Source organism: Seriola dumerili, unplaced genomic scaffold, assembly GCF_002260705.1.
Source record: "Seriola dumerili isolate Sdu_G_001 unplaced genomic scaffold, Sdu_1.0 BDQW01000081.1, whole genome shotgun sequence".
Classification (NCBI taxonomy): domain Eukaryota; kingdom Metazoa; phylum Chordata; class Actinopteri; order Carangiformes; family Carangidae; genus Seriola; species Seriola dumerili.
This window is the reverse complement of record NW_019174336.1, coordinates 5,355,364-5,374,611: the sequence shown is the minus strand read 5'-3', so window position 1 is coordinate 5,374,611 and position 19,248 is coordinate 5,355,364. Positions and strand designations below refer to the sequence as shown.

Here is a 19,248-nt window from a genome sequence, read left to right as displayed (position 1 = left end):
GAAGGACTCAACTCCTTTTTAAAAAAAAAAAAAAAGCAAAAAACAAGTAGTAGTTTCTTCAAAAAAATTAATCAAAAAGCAGTGACAGTAAATGCTCATTTCTACTTTTATTTGGCTCCGTAGACAACTGGAAAAAAACTCCCTGCAAATTATTGAAAAGACAAACAGTTTGAGAAATAATGGTACAAAGGTAAAAAAGGATTAGAAACTAACTAAAACAGAATTCACTTAATATATTCACCAGCTCTGTGGTATATTTTAACCAAATATAATAGACAATTTTATCTGTAAAAATAATCCTATGTCTTTGCAATCTCACCAGTGTGTAAATCTGGATCCAAACCAGCCTGGATGTCAAAAACCCTTCACCAACGCAGTGCTGGTATCTGATCCACATAAAGCTGGTCAGTTACAGTAGACTGGTTCCTCTGGCTCATGTACACTTGCAAGCTTATGATTAAACACTGTACAAAATATCATTCTAAACTCCACAATTTTGAACGTGTAGGCTATACATAGAAAATGACTTAACAACACGGAAGAAGAACTAATTTTAAGGATATCCAGCATCTCAGGTTTGTGTGGCCACGCAACTCTATTCATTATATTTTGGAGATTAAAAATGACAAGCAAGTTTCTATTAACAAAATAGATCCATGATGGTTCGTAATATGACCATCCAAAATGGAGCAGGTGCAGTGAGCGAGTGCATTTCATTTAGAGTGTAACATGTTACTGTATCAACAAGTACACAGTTTATACAGCAACTACAGTAACACTGAAATCCTGAACTTATTTTTTCTACAAACTAGAAAAATAGTCACATTAAAAATATAATCACATGATCAATAAATAGCTTAATATAACTGATTATTAACTCATGACAACTGCCATATCCAGACAGCTGTAATTTCTCATGTTAAGTAAAAAAACTAATGTCTTTACCTCATGGGTTTAAAAATCAATATGATCAACTTACTACAGTTTCAATCAAACTGAGCTACAGTACTACATCATTATAGAAAGTGATTTCCATGTATGCCAGCATCAGTGTCTTTATAAATAAATGTCTGCGGAAGAAACAAATTCATGTGTGCCGACCTGAGACTTAACTGTTGCCATAAAATGCCATTTAAAAATGAAGAGGCTTCAGCACCAGTTTTCCCCAAATGTACAAACTTAAGAAAAGTTACAATAAGGGGTATTGTAGACTTTTTATTCACTTTGGTCCTGCTTGTGTCTGCTGGTGATGTTCACAGCCTCATTCTGCAGCTGAAACGAAGCTGCTGAGTGAAAGTTTCTCAGTCTAAGCTGCCAGTAAAGTGAGTTCAGTCTAGCAGCTGTAGGACTGAGTCAGCAGCTCCTGGTACTGCAGTCCAGTAGCCAGAGAGCGAGCCATGTGTCTCGAGGTGTGCTTCATGTTTTGAGCTGCTTTGATTGCTCTGTTCAGAGAGGTGTCCAAGGTGTGCTGCTTATCAGTAGACAGGGAGCGTCTCATCCTCCCCCTCACCTCTTCGTGACCTCTGACCCCTGAGGATGTGCCAGTGCTGTTGCTAGGAGACACGTGGAGTGGCAGTGAGTACATCCTGTAGAGAGGGTAATGTTGATGACAAAAAAGAAAATGAGTGTAACAGTTTGGGTGAAACTATATATGTTATGTTTTCATAGTAGTGTTTGCAGTGTGTATAGAAGTACAACACATTAATTCATTTTTCTGTACAAACAGGAAATGAAAGCATATGTAGGCTGATGGATGTGAAACTACAAATCTGGGGGGCTACTGCCAGTTAAAATTTTACTAAAAGAAAGAAAAATGTGTTCCCAGAGAGACACTTGTGTTTGGAAATTATAACAATGGAGTGAATGACTAAACCAACAAAACAAATGCCATTAAGATTGTAGAGAGGCCAGTGGATGAAGTCTGCCTAATTAGCGCTGTGATAACCCTTTTCCATTTTCCTGGCATGTTGCCTCACTCTTCTCCTGCAGTTATGGGAGTTGGCTGGAAGGTGGAGCTTGGAGTGTGGCTAGTTAATACCGGCCCATTTGGGTAGGGCCTCCCAAAAGGCATAAAGGTCAGCCCCTCAGGTAGTCTCTCTAACTGTGCAGTGATGCACGCTATCAGCTGTGGTGGGGGTAGTCCACATTTTGACAGTTCGAGTAAGACAAGAGAGTCTGTGTTTCCTGTGCCTGCTTTTCCTTTGTCTGTGTCTTGCAGTGATCTTGTGAAAGAGCAATAAGCTGACCCCACTCTTCTGGCACTGTACAGCCAGGTTTTACCAGATGGCGAGGTGGAGAGTGCAGTCTGTGGTTACTTTCTACAAGATGACCTGTTGGTGAGTAGATGGGTTCCCCAGGGGTACTGTTTTTTAGGGGATGATTTTGTGCAAATAGTTCTGCCTTTTTCATTGCATCAAACTGTACTTCAGATTGCTCATGATTGTGTTGCCAGGTCATTTAGGTGTGAGAAAAACCTATGATAGAGTTTTGCGGCATTTTTACTGGCCATGTTTGAAAAGGGACGTTTCGGCTTTTATTAAAAATTTGCCACACGTCAGTTAACTGGGTTAACCTAATCAGGCGATTAAACCTACGCCTCTTTATCCCATTCCAGTTGCTGAGCACCCCTTTGAGCATTTGATCATTGATTGTGTTGGTTCCCTGCCATGCTCCAAAGCTGGTAGTAACTTTTTGCTTACTGTCATGTGCCAGGCTACGCACTATCCTGCTGTTTATCCCCTTAGAAACATCATGACCAAGTCAGTTATGAAAGCTCTGACACAGTTCATGTCTATTTTTGGTATCCCAAAGGTTGTCCAGTTTGACCAGGGATCTTGGTTTTAGTCCCAGTGACCTGGTTTTTGGTCACACGGTTCGAGGCCCCTTAGCAACCCTTCACAGTGACTGGCAAGCAAAGGAGGACCCAAAAAGTTTAATAGATTATGTAAATGGTTTCCGACAGCGGTTGTACCAGGCAAACAAAATGGTGCGATAAAACCTAGATGCAGCCCAAAGTAAAATAAAGTCTCTATAATCGGCGGGCAGAACAACATGAATACAGTCCTGTGTTATGTTACTGTATCATAATAACGAGACAGAGAGAGTGACTTTCTGTTAACAGTTTACTTCAGACTTCTTAGACGAGTACCCCTCGACGTCCTTCTGTAACCCCCACCTACCAATGACCCGCCTTCTGATTGGCTGAGGCATCAACATGCATATACTGTAACTGGTTAGATTAACCTTACACAACATCTCCCCCTTTTAAGTAAGAAACATTATTTCTCTTCAAACATTCTAAACCCATTCCTTTTTTTTTTTTTTTGAACATTGACAATTACAGTCCAGAACTCCTTTAAACTGTCTAATCACAAATCCAGTCTTTTAGGCAGACTTGAGTGTCTGCCTGAGCTTGTAACATATGTAGCATCTGGCTCCGCTGCAGGTTGGTCTGCACTATCTGAGTCAGTGTCCTCTCCGTTGGTTGGATCAGGAGGTGGGCGCTGGGTTGCTCGCAGGTGTGTACGGTTTGTCCTCAACAGCCCATCCTCTGTTCTGACGAGGTACGATCTCGGGGCAGCTGTCTGCTGTACGACTGTCCCGTGAGTGTTCTCTGTAGTGATCCATACACTCTGGCCTGGGTGAAACTCCGGTTGATTGTGTGTTCTGTGGCGTTTGTTGTAGTATTGCTCTTGTTTTTGTTTCCCTTGTGTCTCTGTGCTCCGGAGCTGTTTGATGTTTGGCTAGTGTGGACACAGCGTTTTAGGCACTTGAGGGAGTGTGGTTCTTAACTGTCTCCCCATGAGTAGCTGGGCTGGAGAGTATCCGTTCTCCAAAGGGGTGGCTCGGTAGCTGAGTAGCGCTGCTCGCTCAGCTTCGCCATTGGCTTGTGGGTATCGCGGGCTGCTGGTTGTGTGAGCAAAACCATACTCACTGGCAAAGTCTTTGAAGAGAGAAGAAGCGAACTGCGGCCCATTGTCTGACATTAGCACCACTGGAACTCCATGCCGGGCAAAGATGTTCTTCAGAGCCGATATGACTGTTTCGGCTGATGCAACATGGAGGTGCGCCACTTCAATATAGTGAGAGAAATAGTCTATCACTACAAGGTAGGTTTTCTTGTCCCAGATGAATAAATCCGTTCCAACGCGTTGCCACGGTCTCTCAGGTATAGGGGTTGTCAACAGAGGCTCCCTCTGTGTGGTCCTGTGTTCGATGCATATGGGACAATTTCCCACTTTTCTCTTTATTTCAGTTGAGAGCCCTGGCCACCAGACCGACTGACGGGCCCTGGCTCGGCACTTTCCTATCCCTTGGTGACCCTGGTGGAGGATGTCAAGCATGTCATCTCTTAAGGAGCTGGGGATGACAATCCTCTGTCCCTTTAAGAGAAGGTCTCCGGCCACAGACAGATAATTTCTCGTGCACCAGTAGGGTCCGATATCAGGTGGCAAGTGAGCTCTGTCAGGCCACTTTGTTTGACAGTACTGTCTCAATGTACTGCAGACAGTCATCTTTCTGCTTCTCTGCTAGCTGTTGCAGTCTTGCTTCAGTGGCTGGGAGAGACTGTCTGATGGATTCCACAAAGATTTGAACGTCTGCCTCCAGCTCTTCCTCTTCCTGTGTGGCTGTGTGACCCACTGGAGCTCGTGACAGTGTGTCTGCCGTGATGAGCTGCTTTCCTGGCACATGTACAATGTTGTATGTGAACTTCAACAGTCTTGACTGAAGAATTGTTAGGGGCTGTGTATATGAGGAGAGGTGAGGCAGGAACTTGCCCAGGTAGTTAGCCATGCCCATCACTCGTCTGACATCAGCAACGCAGGTGGGCTCTGGCATGTCCAGTATGGCTTTGACTTTGCCCGGGTCGGGTTTTACTCCTTCTGTCGAGAGGCTGTGTTCAAGAAACATGAGTTTGCTTTTGGCAAATTCACACTTTTCCTTGTTGAGGGTCAGCCCCTCCTTCCTAAGGAGGGGCTGACCCTGAATAAGGAAATACTAGAACTAGTTTTTATAGTCATCTGTCATGAAGTGGCGTTATTGCAGTCCAGGACCAAAAGAGGGCTCCAGTACAATTTGCATAGTATCTAAAATACGTAAATTTCAGTAAAAGGCGAAACATTTCCTTATGCATAAATATATTATTCTGCCTACTGTCGCTACTATTGGTTCATATTGCTGATTTATTATTGTTATGGTTGGTCATGAATAAAACCAGTGCAGTAGCGAGCAGGCAGAGTGGACATCGGTCAATCAAAAATGCGTATTTTGTTGTGAGCCAATTCCGGTGTGGTTAAAAAAAAAAAAAAAGTCAGGTCTCCAGCGGTTTCCTGGGTGGACGGTCAGACACTTTAGGTTGGAAAAAGTAAGAATTGCTCCAAAAGTTAATTATTGTGCGTTTGTTGGTTCGTGGTGGGTACGATATTTTTGTAAATTTGCCACTACACGTGTGACGGCTTTTCGGCAGTCGGGCCATGTGAAGGAAAAGCTAGCAAAAAAACAAGATAATGGTGAGGAAGATAACGGAACTTTGGTTAACGTCTTTGGAGTATAAAGTCTGAAGTGTCTGAGGTTACCGACTATTGGAAACAGAGTCACGGTAAGAAATATTTCTTAGGAGGTTTGTATCAGCTGTGACCTCTTGCTGAGGGATGTACCATGTATGGTGTTGAATGACGTGAGTTTTAGGTGAATACTTTCAGGCCCGAGTATTTTTAATGGTTGTGGTTTTAATTTCTGACAGTCATTTTGGCTGCTATATTGTACAGCCCAACGAACCCATGTAGCCGGCCGGGCCTAGCCCGAACCGGCTACATGGGTTCGTCTACCAATGGGCCCACCACCTGCAGGAAGAGTCAGCGGACACTGGGCAGCAGACCAAGGCAGGGGCCTTGGCGGTCCGATCCTCGGTTACAGAAACTGGTTTTTGGAACATGGAACGTCACCTCTCTGGCAGGGAAGCAGCGGGAGCTTGTGGAAGAGGTTTAACGATACCGGCTAGATATAGTCGGCCTCACCTCGACACATAGCGTCGGCTCCGGAACCCAAGTCCTTGAGAGGGGCTGGTCTTTCCTCTTTGCTGGAGTTGCTCCGGGGTGGGCTTTTTGGTCGCCCCCAGGCTCTCTGCCTGTATGTTGGGGTTTACCCCAGTGGACGAAAGGGTTGCGTCCCTGCGCCTCCGGGTCGGGCATCGGGTTCTGACTGTTGTTGGTGCTTATGCACCTAACAGCTGAGGCAAAAACTCGGGCGTGGGAGGAGTTCGGTGAGACTATGGAGGAAGACAATCGATCGGCTCCAAAGAGGTTCTGGCAACCCGTCCGGCGCCTCAGGGGGGAAGGCGGCAACTCGCTCACACTGTGTACAGTGGGGGCGGGGAGCTGCTGACGTCGACTGGGGATATAGTCGGACGGTGGAAGAAATACTTTGAGGAGCTCCTCAATCCCACCAACATGTATTCCGTGGAGGAAACAGAGCCAAGGGACCTGGGGATGGATGGTCTAATCTCCGGGGCAGATGTCGCCAAGGTAGTGAAACAACTGCGTGGTGGCGGAGCCCCGGGGGTTGATGAGATCCGCCCTGGGTATCTCAAGGCTCTGGATGTTGTAGGACTGTCTTGGTTGACACGCCTCTGCAACATTGCGTGGACATTGAGGGCAGTGCCTCTGGAGTGGCAAACCGGGGTGGTGGTCCCCATCTTTAAGAAGGGTGACCAGAGGGTGTGTTCCAACTACCGGGGAATTACACTCCTCAGCCTTCCTGGTAAGGTCTATGCCAGGGTACTGGAAAAGAGGGTCCGGTCGATAGTTGAACCTCAGATCGAGGAGGAGCGATGTGGTTTTCACCCTGGGCGTGGAACTGTGGACCAGCTCTTTACCCTCACTAGGGTGCTGGAGGGAGCATGGGAGTTTGCCAATCCAGTCCACGTGTTTTATGGATCTGGAGAAGGCTTACGACCGTGTCCCCAGGGGCTCCCTGTGGGGGGGGGCGCTCCGGGAGTATGGGGTGGATGGCCCCTTGCTAGCGGCCATCAAGTCCCTGTACCAAAGGAGTGTGAGTCTGGTCCGCGTAGCCGGCAGTAAGTCGGACCTGTTCCAAGTGAGGGTTGGACTCCGCCAGGGCTGCCCTTTGTCACCAGTTCTGTTCATAACTTTTATGGACAGAATTTCTAGGCGCAAGCGGGTGGTGGAGGGGTTTGGGTTCGGTGGCGGGAGGATCTCGTCTCTTCTTTTTGCGGATGATGTGGTCCTCTTAGCTTCATCGAGCACCGACCTTCAGCTCTCGCTAGGGTGGTTCGCGGCCGAGTGTGAAGCGGCTGGGATGAAGATCAGCACCTCCAAGTCTGAGGCCATGGTTCTCAGCCGGAAACGGGTGGATTGCCTGCTCCGGGTTGGGGGGGGTTGGGGGTCCTGCCTCAGGTGGAGGAGTTTAAGTATCTCGGGATCCTGTTCACGATTGAGGGTAGGATGGAGCGGGAGATCGACAGGCGGATTGGGGCGGTGTCAGCAGTGATGCGGGCGCTGAACCGGTCCGTTGTGGGGAAGAGGGAGCTAAGCCGGAAGGCGAAGCTCTCGATTTTCCGGTCGATCTACGTTCCGACCCTCACGTATGGTCATGAGCTTTGGGTAATGACCGAAAGAACGAGGTCGCAAATACAAGCGGCCGAAATTAGTTTCCTGCACAGGGTGGCCAGGCTCAGCCTTAGAGATAGGGTGAGGAGCTCGGAGTAGAACCGCTGCTCCTCCATGTTGAGAGGAGCCAGTTGAGGTGTTTCGGGCATGTCCAACCGGGAGGAGGCCTCGGGGCCGACCAAGGACACGCTGGAGGGATTGTATCTCTCGGCTGGCCTTGGAACGCCTCGGGATTCTCCCGGAAGAGCTGGTGGAAGTGGAAGTGGCTGGGGAGAGGGCTGTCTGGACCTCTTTGCTGAGGCTGCTGCCCCCACGACTTGGATCCGGATAAGCGGGAGACGACGAGTACGAGTCTCCAGACAAGCATGAACAGTTGGAAGCAGAGGTCAGGTACATGTTAGAGAACATTGCTGAGCCTTGTGCATCCAGTTGGTCTTTCCCGTGCTTGCTAGTAAAAAAGGCAGATGATATGTTTAGACCTTTTACTGATCTTAGGAAGGTGAACCAAGTAACCAAGCCTGACTCTTTTACACTCCCACGTATGGAGGATTGCATGGACCAGGTTGGCTTGGTGCAGTTTGTCAGTAAGTTTGACTTACTTAAAGGTCACTGGCAGGTTCCTTTGATGCTTCAAGCTAGGGAGATTGCAGCATTTATTACACCCAGTAGTTTGTATTCCTACAGTTATGCCATTTAGTTTACGTAATGCCACAGCTACCTTCCAGAACCTAATCAACAAGGTGGTGTCTGGATTGGTGGGCTGTGCTGTGTACTTGGATGATGTTGTGTTTTATAGCAACTCCTGGGAAGATCACCTTCACCGCATCTGGGCCCTGTTTGACCAGTTAGCCTGGGCATCGCTCACTATTAACCTGACAAAATGTCACCTACCTGGGTAAGGTAGTTGGCCAGGGGCAAGTGTGCCCAGTAAGGGCTAAGGTGTTAGCAATTGATCAGTTTCCCATGCCAACAATCAAGAAGGAACTTTCTCGGGGATGGTGGGTTACTACCGTGGGTTCTGTTCACACTCTTAGTCCAAAGTAGGGGTGGGCGATATGACGATATTAGATGGTGAAGGATTACAACGTGAAGATGTTCTTTCAAACTGCAGAGATCGTGTCTAGGGCACATCCTATAAATAGCAGTTCTATGCTGATGCACCAGACGTATTGACGTCGTCAAACTGACCGACCAATCATAGCGAATTACGGGCAGTGAGGCACTTTCCTACCCGCCTCCTTGTTTGTGTGTGTAGCAGTAGCACATGGAGAGCGATGGCTGAAAGCCAAACGGAGTTGGTCGCTAAAAAAATTCCACCTCCATTATATGGAATTGGTTTGGATTTTCTGCAACTGATGAAGTGCAAGCAAACGTAATGTGCAAAGTTTGCACAGAAACCAGGGGTAACACGACGAACCAGAATGTTATTTACCTTAAAGTTTACACATGCAGGCAAATCTGCTAAAAAGTTTCTTTGGTCTAAAAGCCAGCCAGCCAGCCAGCCAGCCAGCCAGCCAGCCAGCCAGCCAGCCAGCTCTGCAAAGTTTGCACAGAAACCAGGGGTAACACGACGAACCAGAATGTTATTTACCTTAAAGTTTACACATGCAGGCAAATCTGCTAAAAAGTTTCTTTGGTCTAAAAGCCAGCCAGCCAGCCAGCCAGCCAGCCAGCCAGCCAGCCAGCCAGCCAGCCAGCCAGCCAGCCAGCCAGCCAGCCAGCCAGCCAGCCAGCCAGCCAGCCAGCCAGCCGTGCTGTCTGTCTGCTGCTGCTGTCTGTCTGCTGCTGCTGTCTGTCTGTCTGTCTGCTTGCTGCTGTCTGTCTGCTGCTGCTGCCTCTCTTGTACTTTGTTGCATCTTACAACATACACTACACAATATAAATTGCAGTTCTATGCTGATGCACCAACGCACCAGTCATCTGACCGACCAATCATAGTGAATTACGGGCAGTGACGCGCTTTCCTACCCGCCTCCTTCTTTGTGTGTGTAGCGGTAGCACATGGAGAGCGATGGCTGAAAGCCAAACGGAGCAAAAAAAAATTCCACCTCCATTATATGGAATTGGTTTGGATTTTCCGCAACTGATCAAGCGCAAGCAAATGTAATTTGCAAAGTTTGCACAGAAACCGTTCGCACGTCGGGTGGTAACACGACGAACCTGTTTAATCACCTGAAGAGGAAGCACTAAAGCACTAGCAACTGTTGCACTAAAAGAGATAACCACAGTCACTTTAGTTTGTATTTTTGCGTTTAAATAAGCTATTTAGTGTTTTGATAAATAAATCCTGTTTAAATGACTGTCAGTAATGTCTGATTGATATTTTACTTTCTGTTACTAGTTTTGCAAGAGTGCACTTTATTAGGATATTGTTGTTGTTTACCTTAAACTTTACGTTGTTTGCACATGCAGGCAAACTGCAACTATTTGGAATAAAATCTGTTAAGAAAGGTTTTTGGGTATAAATTGTCTGTTTTTCTTTTTCCTATTTAAGATCGTGATAAAATTGAAATCGTGATATGATATTTTTGCCATATCGCCCACCCCTACTTACACACACCATTTGGTTGGTTACTTTGTTTATTCATTTGAGTTAAATAAATTGTTTCTTGATCTTAGTCTCTGTGTGTGGCCTCCCTTTTTGTTGCTGGCTTAGAGCCAGTCAGTAACAGCGCTTAGAGAGAGTAAGTGTGTGTATGTGGGCAAGTTACTTACAGGAGTGGTGGTGGGCACACTGGCATGCACTGCAGCAGTGCAGGTGGAGCTGCAGCATATCTGTTCCTCACCGCTCTGTCATGGGACTTGGCCGGTTGGCAGTTTGTGTGTGTAGGGGAGTCTGAGTCCCTGCGACAGTCTGTGAATCACAGCATGTCAGGAGCTCCATTAACACTTACATATTTAAAAATTATTTAATTTACTGCAGATCAAAATAATTCATGCGCTGAGCTCAGTGACTGCACAGTTCCTGATACCTGGGAGTATACAGAACGACAGAAAATTGTACACACAAAACTCATTCTCTGTAACAATGTGTCTGGGCAGCATCACATTAGACAAACCTGGCTTAGTGCTTTTGTACGGTTCAGGGCGTCCACAGTGAGGACAGTGAGAGGAGGAGTGGGTCGGCTCTCTGTTGCCACCACCTGGTCCTGACAGCACAAGACAGACAGAAGGAGGATTTAAGAAGGCTGATCAACAACTAAAGCAGGACAGTTAATAAGGAAAAAACAGCAGCTCTGGTTTCAAATGAATTAAAGACACACTTGGATTTTATCCTTTTTGCCTGAAGAAGAAAGTAAAGTTAGAAAAAACATAACAAAAGAAAAAACACAGATTTCCTGCTGAGGATGAAAGGAGCCTTCTTACGTTCAGATCGTCCTCTGTGACAAGACGAACACTCGAGACAAACAGGAGCTTGATGATTTCTGCTGTCAGGTTCATGTGCTATGTTAGGCACTTGTATAGACACGGCAGGATGCTGCCCTGCAAAACAAACACACACAAAGCTTAAGATACGTACAAATACACTCACTGGGGGGTAAACAGAATCTGTGATGGCAAATTCTGTGCTGGTGACAGTAGTTCAACACTATGTTTTTAATTAGTTTTGCAGCAAGAGAATACACATTATTTCTGTGTGAATATCTATGGAAATATAAAAGTGTCTTACATTTTGGGATTGAGACTGAATCAAGCAATAAGTCTTGTATATGAGCAATGATGAAGCTATTGTATGATTAATGTAGCAGTGTCTCTGCAAGCAAGCAAGAACAAAAGGGAAAACACTGCATTGCAATTAACTAAATTAAATTCCACAGTGTTTTGTCAGATAACAGTTGCTTGCTATTACTGAGGTCTCAAACATTTAAGTGCTCAAGCACATGTTTCCATTCTGAACTGCATGAAAAAGGGCACTGGTTTGTCCTGTTGATTAGAGCAATTGACTACAGCACAGCAGGTTATTCAGATCCTGTAACAACAACACTGACACTAAACTCCAACCTGCTCAGTCACTGCAGGCCGATCTGAATTGGACTATCAGCTAAAACATAGGGAGTTGGCTAAAAAGTCAGCTGGATTTCTGTTTGGCGGGAGGAAGCTGATAAATCACAATGTCTGCAGTGGAGGGAGAGCTGCACTTACTGGGGCGTGTTCTCTTGCTGTGGGTAGTATTTGTGTGTGAACAGGAGCTGTCTGGTGCTGCAGTGGATGTTTGAGTACATCTGGACACCCGAGGCCGAGACTGGGTTGTGGGGGTCTCCGGCTCTGAACCTGTCACAGAAAACACAAACATTACATGCATTAAATGTAATGTGTCCATGTACAAATCAAAGTGGTAATGTTTTCTGTACGTCTTCATCACTGTACGCACAACATTTTACTGAGTCCTTATGTGTTATTCTCTGTGTGTGTTAGACTCTTACGATAAAATGTGATGTGTTACCAGGTTAGGATAATAAAGTTATTGTTTACTCACCTTGACCTAGTTTACATGTGCTAGTAGTAAGATTTGTATAATAAATGATCGTTAAACCAAAGTTCTAAATTAAGGGTGAAATTTAATTCAGATCAACTTACAGATGTCACGTTGTGGTTTTTGTATGTCTACACAGGGTGATCTCTCTCTGGCTGTTCGTCTCATTCTAGACTCCTCTTCTACCAATCGTCTTTCTCTTCTTCCTCTGCTGACATCACTCTGACATCTCTCCTCAGGCCTGAGCAAAGGGAGGGCATCAATTAAGTACAAGCCAACAAGGAAAAAACATGTAATTAGTAAAGGAAAAACGTTCTCACTGCAGGCTTCTTTGTTAGAGCTATAAGCTTTGTCCCGTTGCTTCTTTCTGCAGACGAACTGTTACTGTGTGGAAGATAAAAACCAACCTGATGCGAGGTGTAGAGGTGAAGTGAGTGTAGTTAACTTGAGCTGAAGGAGCAGCTCTCATGGGACTGAAAGGTTTATTGCTCAGACAGCTTTCTAGTCTGTCCTTCAGTGTGGTGACCTCAGCCTGCAGTGTCTGGATCATATCACTAGAAACAAACACACAAAAGCAAAAACAAAAAATGTTTAAAGTCAAATGAAACTAATTGTTGGTAACTTTTGCATTTAGTACATATTACTTGGTTTTTCACAAACACACACATATTCAAGGTCAAACACTTTAAAGTCCAGTAAGTGTGAGCGCTGAAGTGCTGCACCCTGAAAATATTCAAGTGAACAGCCAGGTGATTTAAGCTATCAATTCAGGTGTCAGTCCAAATGTATATACACACACTCTTTGAAAAGTCATGCACCACCACACCATGCAGGAAAAATACACAGTACCTCCTAATATGCAACCACATTCAATAGCAGCAGATTCTGTAATAAAATATAGATGAGAAATAAGAATATGATAAAAGCATGAAGGATTTTCAGCATTTCATGGGCTAGGAAGTTTGATATCACAAGGTGAACTTCAGGAGTTAAGTCAACTCAGTTTCAGGAATTATTGTCTGAAATTCATTGATCAGAAATCATAATCCTAATTTGATCGACATGCTGAAACATGAAGTTTTCTTTCTCCCTGACTCAACAGAGAGCAGGAAGTGGAAGTTACAGTAGCTCTTCGCTGCGATGGTGTATTTTCTGGAACATTCTGTTGTCATACTGTGTGGTAACACGGCATGTTCACAACCAACTCCCATCCAAGAGTCTCTGCAGGGAGACATAAACCATGGCAGCAGCTGCCGCTACACACACTCACTTGCGATTCGCCAATTGTCTGAAGCCCATGGCTCTGAGAGAATCGCCATGGTGATACCATACAGTGGGTGAGGAGCTTGGGTGGGAGATGTGGAGGGAGGGAATGGATTCTGCGTATTGGTCACTCTGTCCATCATCAGACACAGTGTGAGCTGCAGAGCCAAGAGGAAGACAGGAGGGTAGATACACAATGAAAAAAAACACTAATCAAAAAGAGTATTTACATAGTAAGTGACTAACAGTTCTTAGTTTTGATTTCATATATTTAAAAGCTATTTATTTTTAGAAAACAACAGTTAGTTGAGTGACAGAACTTGGAGACTCACAACTGTCACTCTCCAGCCCAAACTCACTGGCTCCACTGTCGGCCCTGGTTTGCTCCATCTGACCGACCCAGCGCTGCGGGGCGCATGAGGAGGTGCGCCTACTCTGTCTGCTTCTGTTAGGCTGGTCGGGGCCGAACTGTGGGGCCCCTCTTGACTCCGTAGCTGTGCGACTGTGTGACCGTGAGGAAGCAGGAGATGGTGCTGAGACTGGACCTGTCTGATGTTTCCCTGTGTTCCCCTCCTGATGGACTGAAACACTGTTGCAACAAGGAAGAGTATTCAAGCATAAAACAAAAAAATACAAAAGGCCTGATCAGAAATGGGCTGAAAGACAGACATTGTGTGCATTGATGAAAAGAATGAATGAATAATAACAACCAGGCTTCAGAGCTGTAGGATCAAAAATCAGTGTGCTCGGTATGTGTATGTTACAGGGGTGGGGGTTGGGACATTATGTAAAATTTATAGTAGGGTTCATGTGAGGATGTAGAGAGGCAGTGTTGGACCTCCTCACCTCTGTGAGGCCCTCTGGTGGAGAGGACTGGGAGCTGCTGCAGGAGTCAGATTGCTGCTCTCTGAACCAACAAACCCACTGTCTGTCTCTGGAGAGATGATCCCATCCTGGTCAACACAACACAACAAAGATTATGCAAGACTGATCTACACAGGCTTTATATAGATTTGTTTCATACATTGTTTTCATTCATACTACACAGGTTTATTAGTGGAATCAAAAGGTTTTATTAATCACCAATCACCAGGTCACAGTTGCAGTTTTATAAAAGCAATTCAAAGGGTGGCTGTTATACTGATTTCAAGAAGGAATTGCTGAGCATACAGAAGTGCTTTTTGGATAATCAAATCATGAGATTATGTAAGTGTACACAGACTGCTGCTGTCAGCTTCTTGTCTAGTGGCTTGAAGTTACTTGGTAGCACAGTGTTTTGGTCTTTAAAACAACTCTTGTAGCCACCATAAAACTAATGATGTCAAATTTTCCACCCTTATCTTAATTAAGGTGTATCCAGGGGTGAAAAAAAATCCTGAGCCTGAACTTTTTTCCCTGGGAGGTAAGCGGGCCCCGAAGCTAAAATATATGCCCCGATCAACGCAATTGTCAAGCGGGATCCAGGGGTGTGCTCCCCTGGGACATTTTGATAAATAGTCCATTGAATTAAATATTCTGATGACTTTTGTGGATACAAATGTACATTATTCAGACATGAGATGAACAAACCCAATACAAGCCTATATTACAGTAGCATCTTTGTGTAGAGCACCAGAGCTCTTGGGACCCTGCATGGGCCTGGTAGGCCTGTTCAGTAATCCATCCCTGCTTTTAACTAGTCACTTACCTGCGTACTTATTGCTTGTATAGCATACTGAGACTACGGATACTACAGCCATACCAAGAAAGGTCAGTGGGTGACAACTATAATACTCAAAAGTAAACTAGGAATTGAATGAATGAATGAATGAATGAACATTGGATTTATATAGCGCTTTTCAAGATACCCAAAGCGCTTTTACAATGGAAGGGGGACCTCACTAACCACTTTTCACACTGCCTGCATCCTCGTCATAAAATCGGACAAGTACATTTAGAATTTTATCCATGCTTTTGTCCGTGGCCTCATCAATGTTGAGTGAAAACATGTTATTCTTAAGCTTGTCACAGATTTCTTTTAAATTCTGGTGAGATGCCGTGTGTAATAAGATAGCTTGCATGCTGCCTCGACACAGACAGATGCGTAAGGGCGAGTTTATCCTCCGCTAATTTCTGACACAAAGTGACGAGTGGACGAGCGATTGTAAACATGATAGATCATACTCGACAATGAAGGAGCACAAGCGAATTTTTAAATCAGCCACGCGATCGGTCATTGAGGGCCGGATATCTGCTGTGGCTGTTGCCCCCGGCAAACGTGAGGTATGTTGAATTGCTCGTAAAGCTGCTTGATGACTAGCGTCGAACTCGTGCCGTGGCAGCACTTTTTCCTGCTAGTTCCATATAATATTTTCCTTGCACACAAAGTGCAGAAACATGCTCCTGGTTGCCGGAGTTTTTGACACCAGCTTCCAAAGGGCTTTCCGTCTCTACTCACCTCCTCTATCCAAGACCAACGCCATTTATTCTTTATACCTTTATCGACAAGTTTGGTGTCTTCCCCTGGCTTCATAAAATTGCACTCCGTGACTTCGGCTATGTTTCGCACTGCCAGTGTGGGAAACACATTCATAGTGTATGGGAAACACAAAACACATTGGCACGTGGGGTGACTGCTGAATCAATCTGATTGGCCAAAACCCAAGACCACCCCCTACCCTATTACCGATTGGCTTAAGTAGGCTATGCCTACTGGTGTGGTTTAGAGTGAAAGCGCGTCTCGGATCTTCGGAATTGTCAGATCACGCGAACGTGAACCTGATTTTTTTTTTTTTTTCGCAAACATCTCGGTACGCCGGAAATCCGGCGTGGCGCCGGAGCGCTATCAGCCCTGTGTATCTGATATGAGAACATATACCAAGTGTAACAGTGATATGTTTTTTTTTAATGAGGCTCTTTTGCACAAGTAAAGACAGGATCAACTATTAATTTCATTCTCCACACATACCAAGAGTTTCTTAGCTCATAACATGTAAAAATAAAAAATAAAAATGTATGGATGAATGAAAATGGCTTGAGTACTAAATCAGTTTAATTCTGTTATATAAAGTTTTGAATATTGTTTTTAAGCTTTAATGAGATGATGTACCAATATTTCTACTACAAAAGAAAATGAAATAAAAATATTTCAATATTTCTGAAAGCTCAGAATCCTTTGATCAGTTACCGCAGAAAGAATTTTGAATTCTGAGAAATATATTAAGTTGTGAAGCCTTTGAGCCTTACAAACACCTCAAGTCAAACATTCTGAGGTCTAGACTGCAGACATATGCAAATGTTGAGGAACTGCCTCACCTATCCATGTAAAGTGCGACTGGGAGTAGTGTAAAAGTGTAAAATCAGTAACAAATTTTGTTTTGCCCTGGCAATTTATAATATAAACTGACCTGAGAAAGAACTCTCCTGCTCCCAGTTTGGAGTTTGGAGTTTCTGCTCTCTGGTGCAGTGATCTCTCCCAGGCTGGTTAGGCTGCTACTGTGGGACTTTTCCATCTCTAACCTCCTGTGGCTACTGGGAGGATGAACAGAGAGCAAGGTGGACTGATTGGAGGCCCTGTGTGAAGGCTGAGTGGACTTGCTGGTCCGCTGTTTGCTGATGCCAACAGCAGATTCCTGATGGTCTGATTCGGCTTTCACTCTGTCAACACAGAAGTACAATTAAGTCCAATAACTGAAATGAGCTTCCCCCAAAAAAAGCTTTCATATGTATGTGTGTTTGTCTTTTGTATGTATTTATGTATGTCCAATTTCTTGTTTTATCAAAAAGTGACTGATATATCAATATTCTTATACCATTAAAGATAACAAAAATTATATTTTAACAGGGAAGAGTTTTCCAGTTCAAGAACAAGCGTTTACTGTGCAGCTGATGAAACTGTCTCTCTGCTTTTTTGATGACTAACCTTTGTGGAAGGCTTTTCTGGACTTCCATGTGTCCAGTTCCTTGACCCCGTCCCTCTGTCTCATCATCCCCAGGCTGCATGTCGCTATGGATTTGGTCAAACATTTTGGGAAAGTCTTTGAAGCTTTGGTAGCTAAACAGAAGGAGGAAAAACATTAAGGATGAAATAATGAAAAGTCCAGGCTGCAGACTGAGCTGCTCGTTTTCCAGATCTACTTCTGACAGTGTGCAAAACAATCAAAAGCATTTTGGTAAGGGTAAGGCCATCTCCTGACATTAATCAAAATCCTTCCATATACAAACATATACTTCCACATGCTGATGGTTACATGGTCACTCTTCACATGTTCAAGTGCTGGGGACCTTTTTTTTCCAAAATCAACATCTTAAAACCACAGACATCAACATCACTCACTGATCCATCAGCGCGTCAAAGTCTTGTTCAACATGTCTGTGTTTGCCTTTCACAGGTTTGAGATACAGAGAACTCAGACTATCTTCATCATCCATATCTGCCTCCTCTTCATCACTTTCTTCTCTGGCTGAGCTCACCTCCACCTCTGCTGCTCTTCCTGCATGTGCCAGCAAAGGCACAGGCGATCTCTGGAAGGAATTGCAGACAGTGAATTGAAGATGTCCTGTTGTTTCATAGCCGGAGTTTATTCTCCATGAACAAACAGAGGTCAAATGATGTGAAATGACCTGACAGATACACAGCTACTGTTTGTTGAGTTGTATTTGTCTTTTTAAAGTCTGGGGAAAAAAATGTTGGAAACACTATGTAGAAGAAAGCATTTTACCATAAAGCTATTATCTTTCAGTGACATAAACTTTACCAATCAGGCAACATGTAAAACCAGATGATTAGTGACCTACATCTCCACATGAATACAGATTATATAATCATTGTAAGTGAAAGGTCCACAAGACTGTAGAAGAGCAAATCCTAAATACTAGGTCCACTGTATCTCACATGATTCCTATCAGGAAAACAAACATGGAGATGTTTTTTTCTACAGGCTTTTCTCTATGGTTGTACATAATAGTAGCAACTGTAGATGTTCTCTCGTATTTCCGTTCAGAATTACCCTGGTACCTGTGGGATGATATGTTTCACACAACTGTACATGCACAGGTACAAAAGTCAAATAGACTTTCTGGACAGTTCAGGGGCACAGCACAGAATAATGGTGGTGGTACCTGTGGCTAAGTCAGAGGCACCATCTCAATGTCCCCCCTAAACCTTAAGGCCTGAACCCTCACAGAATTAATTGACATCACTCATCACATCGCTCATCACATCGCTCAAATAGTGTAAGGAAGAATGGGTAAGCACTTATATCATGTTACCTTGATGATGCCAAAACATTTGCATTCAAATTGTGGGTTTGGGACTTTTGATTGTACATGTTAATATTCGGAATTCATCATCGTCAGTTCAGGCACTGAATCACCAGTGAGCTCTTTTTTCTTATAATTCTAACATTACGGATTGTTCCTTTCATGCTTGTTTGTCGTTCTTTTATGTTAATTTTTCTTGTGTTTTATGGCCAGTTTTTTTTTTTTCATACTTCCGGGCGTCTCCTGATAATCATGGCAACCCCTTGTTTAATGTCACAACGTAATGAACTTTGGGTTATTCCCTCAGGCAAAGTCTGCAGAAATGCAGACTTACGGAAAGTGTGCATAAAGGGCTCAGAATGTCTGCTGGAGGGCCCTCATGCCCCCGATGGTTTGACAGTGGGACAGCCCTAAGCTTTCACGAACTTACCGGGAACACGCCTCCAAGGCTGTGAGTCTGTGAGGGTGGACATTGGGATTGGACCAGAGTTTCTCCCCCCTCAGAGGTAACAGATAAAGGCGAGGGTTGAGGAGGTGGAGAGGGAGGAGCCTCACAGGTGGGCTGCTCCTGTTGCATCTGTTCCACCTGCTCCTTCAGCTCATCCATATGCAGTCCACACTGGTAGATGAGCCCCTCCAGCT

At 44.7% G+C, this 19,248-nt stretch overlaps 1 protein-coding gene across 1 annotated transcript; it reads right to left on the bottom strand.

Moving 5' to 3' along the window:
- Positions 1 to 100: 100 nt before the first annotated feature.
- Positions 101 to 19,213, bottom strand: akna (AT-hook transcription factor). The gene is made up of 14 exons (XM_022744446.1): positions 19,037 to 19,213; positions 17,681 to 17,868; positions 17,267 to 17,398; positions 16,752 to 17,001; positions 14,212 to 14,318; positions 13,698 to 13,954; positions 13,373 to 13,523; positions 12,510 to 12,656; positions 12,207 to 12,343; positions 11,772 to 11,900; positions 10,995 to 11,111; positions 10,688 to 10,777; positions 10,344 to 10,482; positions 101 to 1,586 (listed from the first exon to the last, which is right to left on the bottom strand). Exons 1-14 carry the CDS (start codon positions 19,211 to 19,213, stop codon positions 1,334 to 1,336), a joined length of 2,274 nt encoding a protein of 757 aa, XP_022600167.1. The 3' UTR covers positions 101 to 1,333.
- Between the last annotated feature and the right edge of the window lie 35 nt (positions 19,214 to 19,248).

Coding starts and splice junctions, on each gene's coding strand:
- akna (XM_022744446.1), bottom strand. CDS start 19,213: ATGGATGAGCTGAAGGAGCAGGTGGAACAGATGCAACAGGAGCAGCCC. Junction 10,483..10,687: donor GTACAAAAGCACTAAGCCAG/GTTTGTCTAATG, acceptor TGTGATTCACAG/ACTGTCGCAGGGACTCAGAC. Junction 1,587..10,343: donor GTGTGCCCACCACCACTCCT/GTAAGTAACTTG, acceptor CCCTCTCTACAG/GATGTACTCACTGCCACTCC.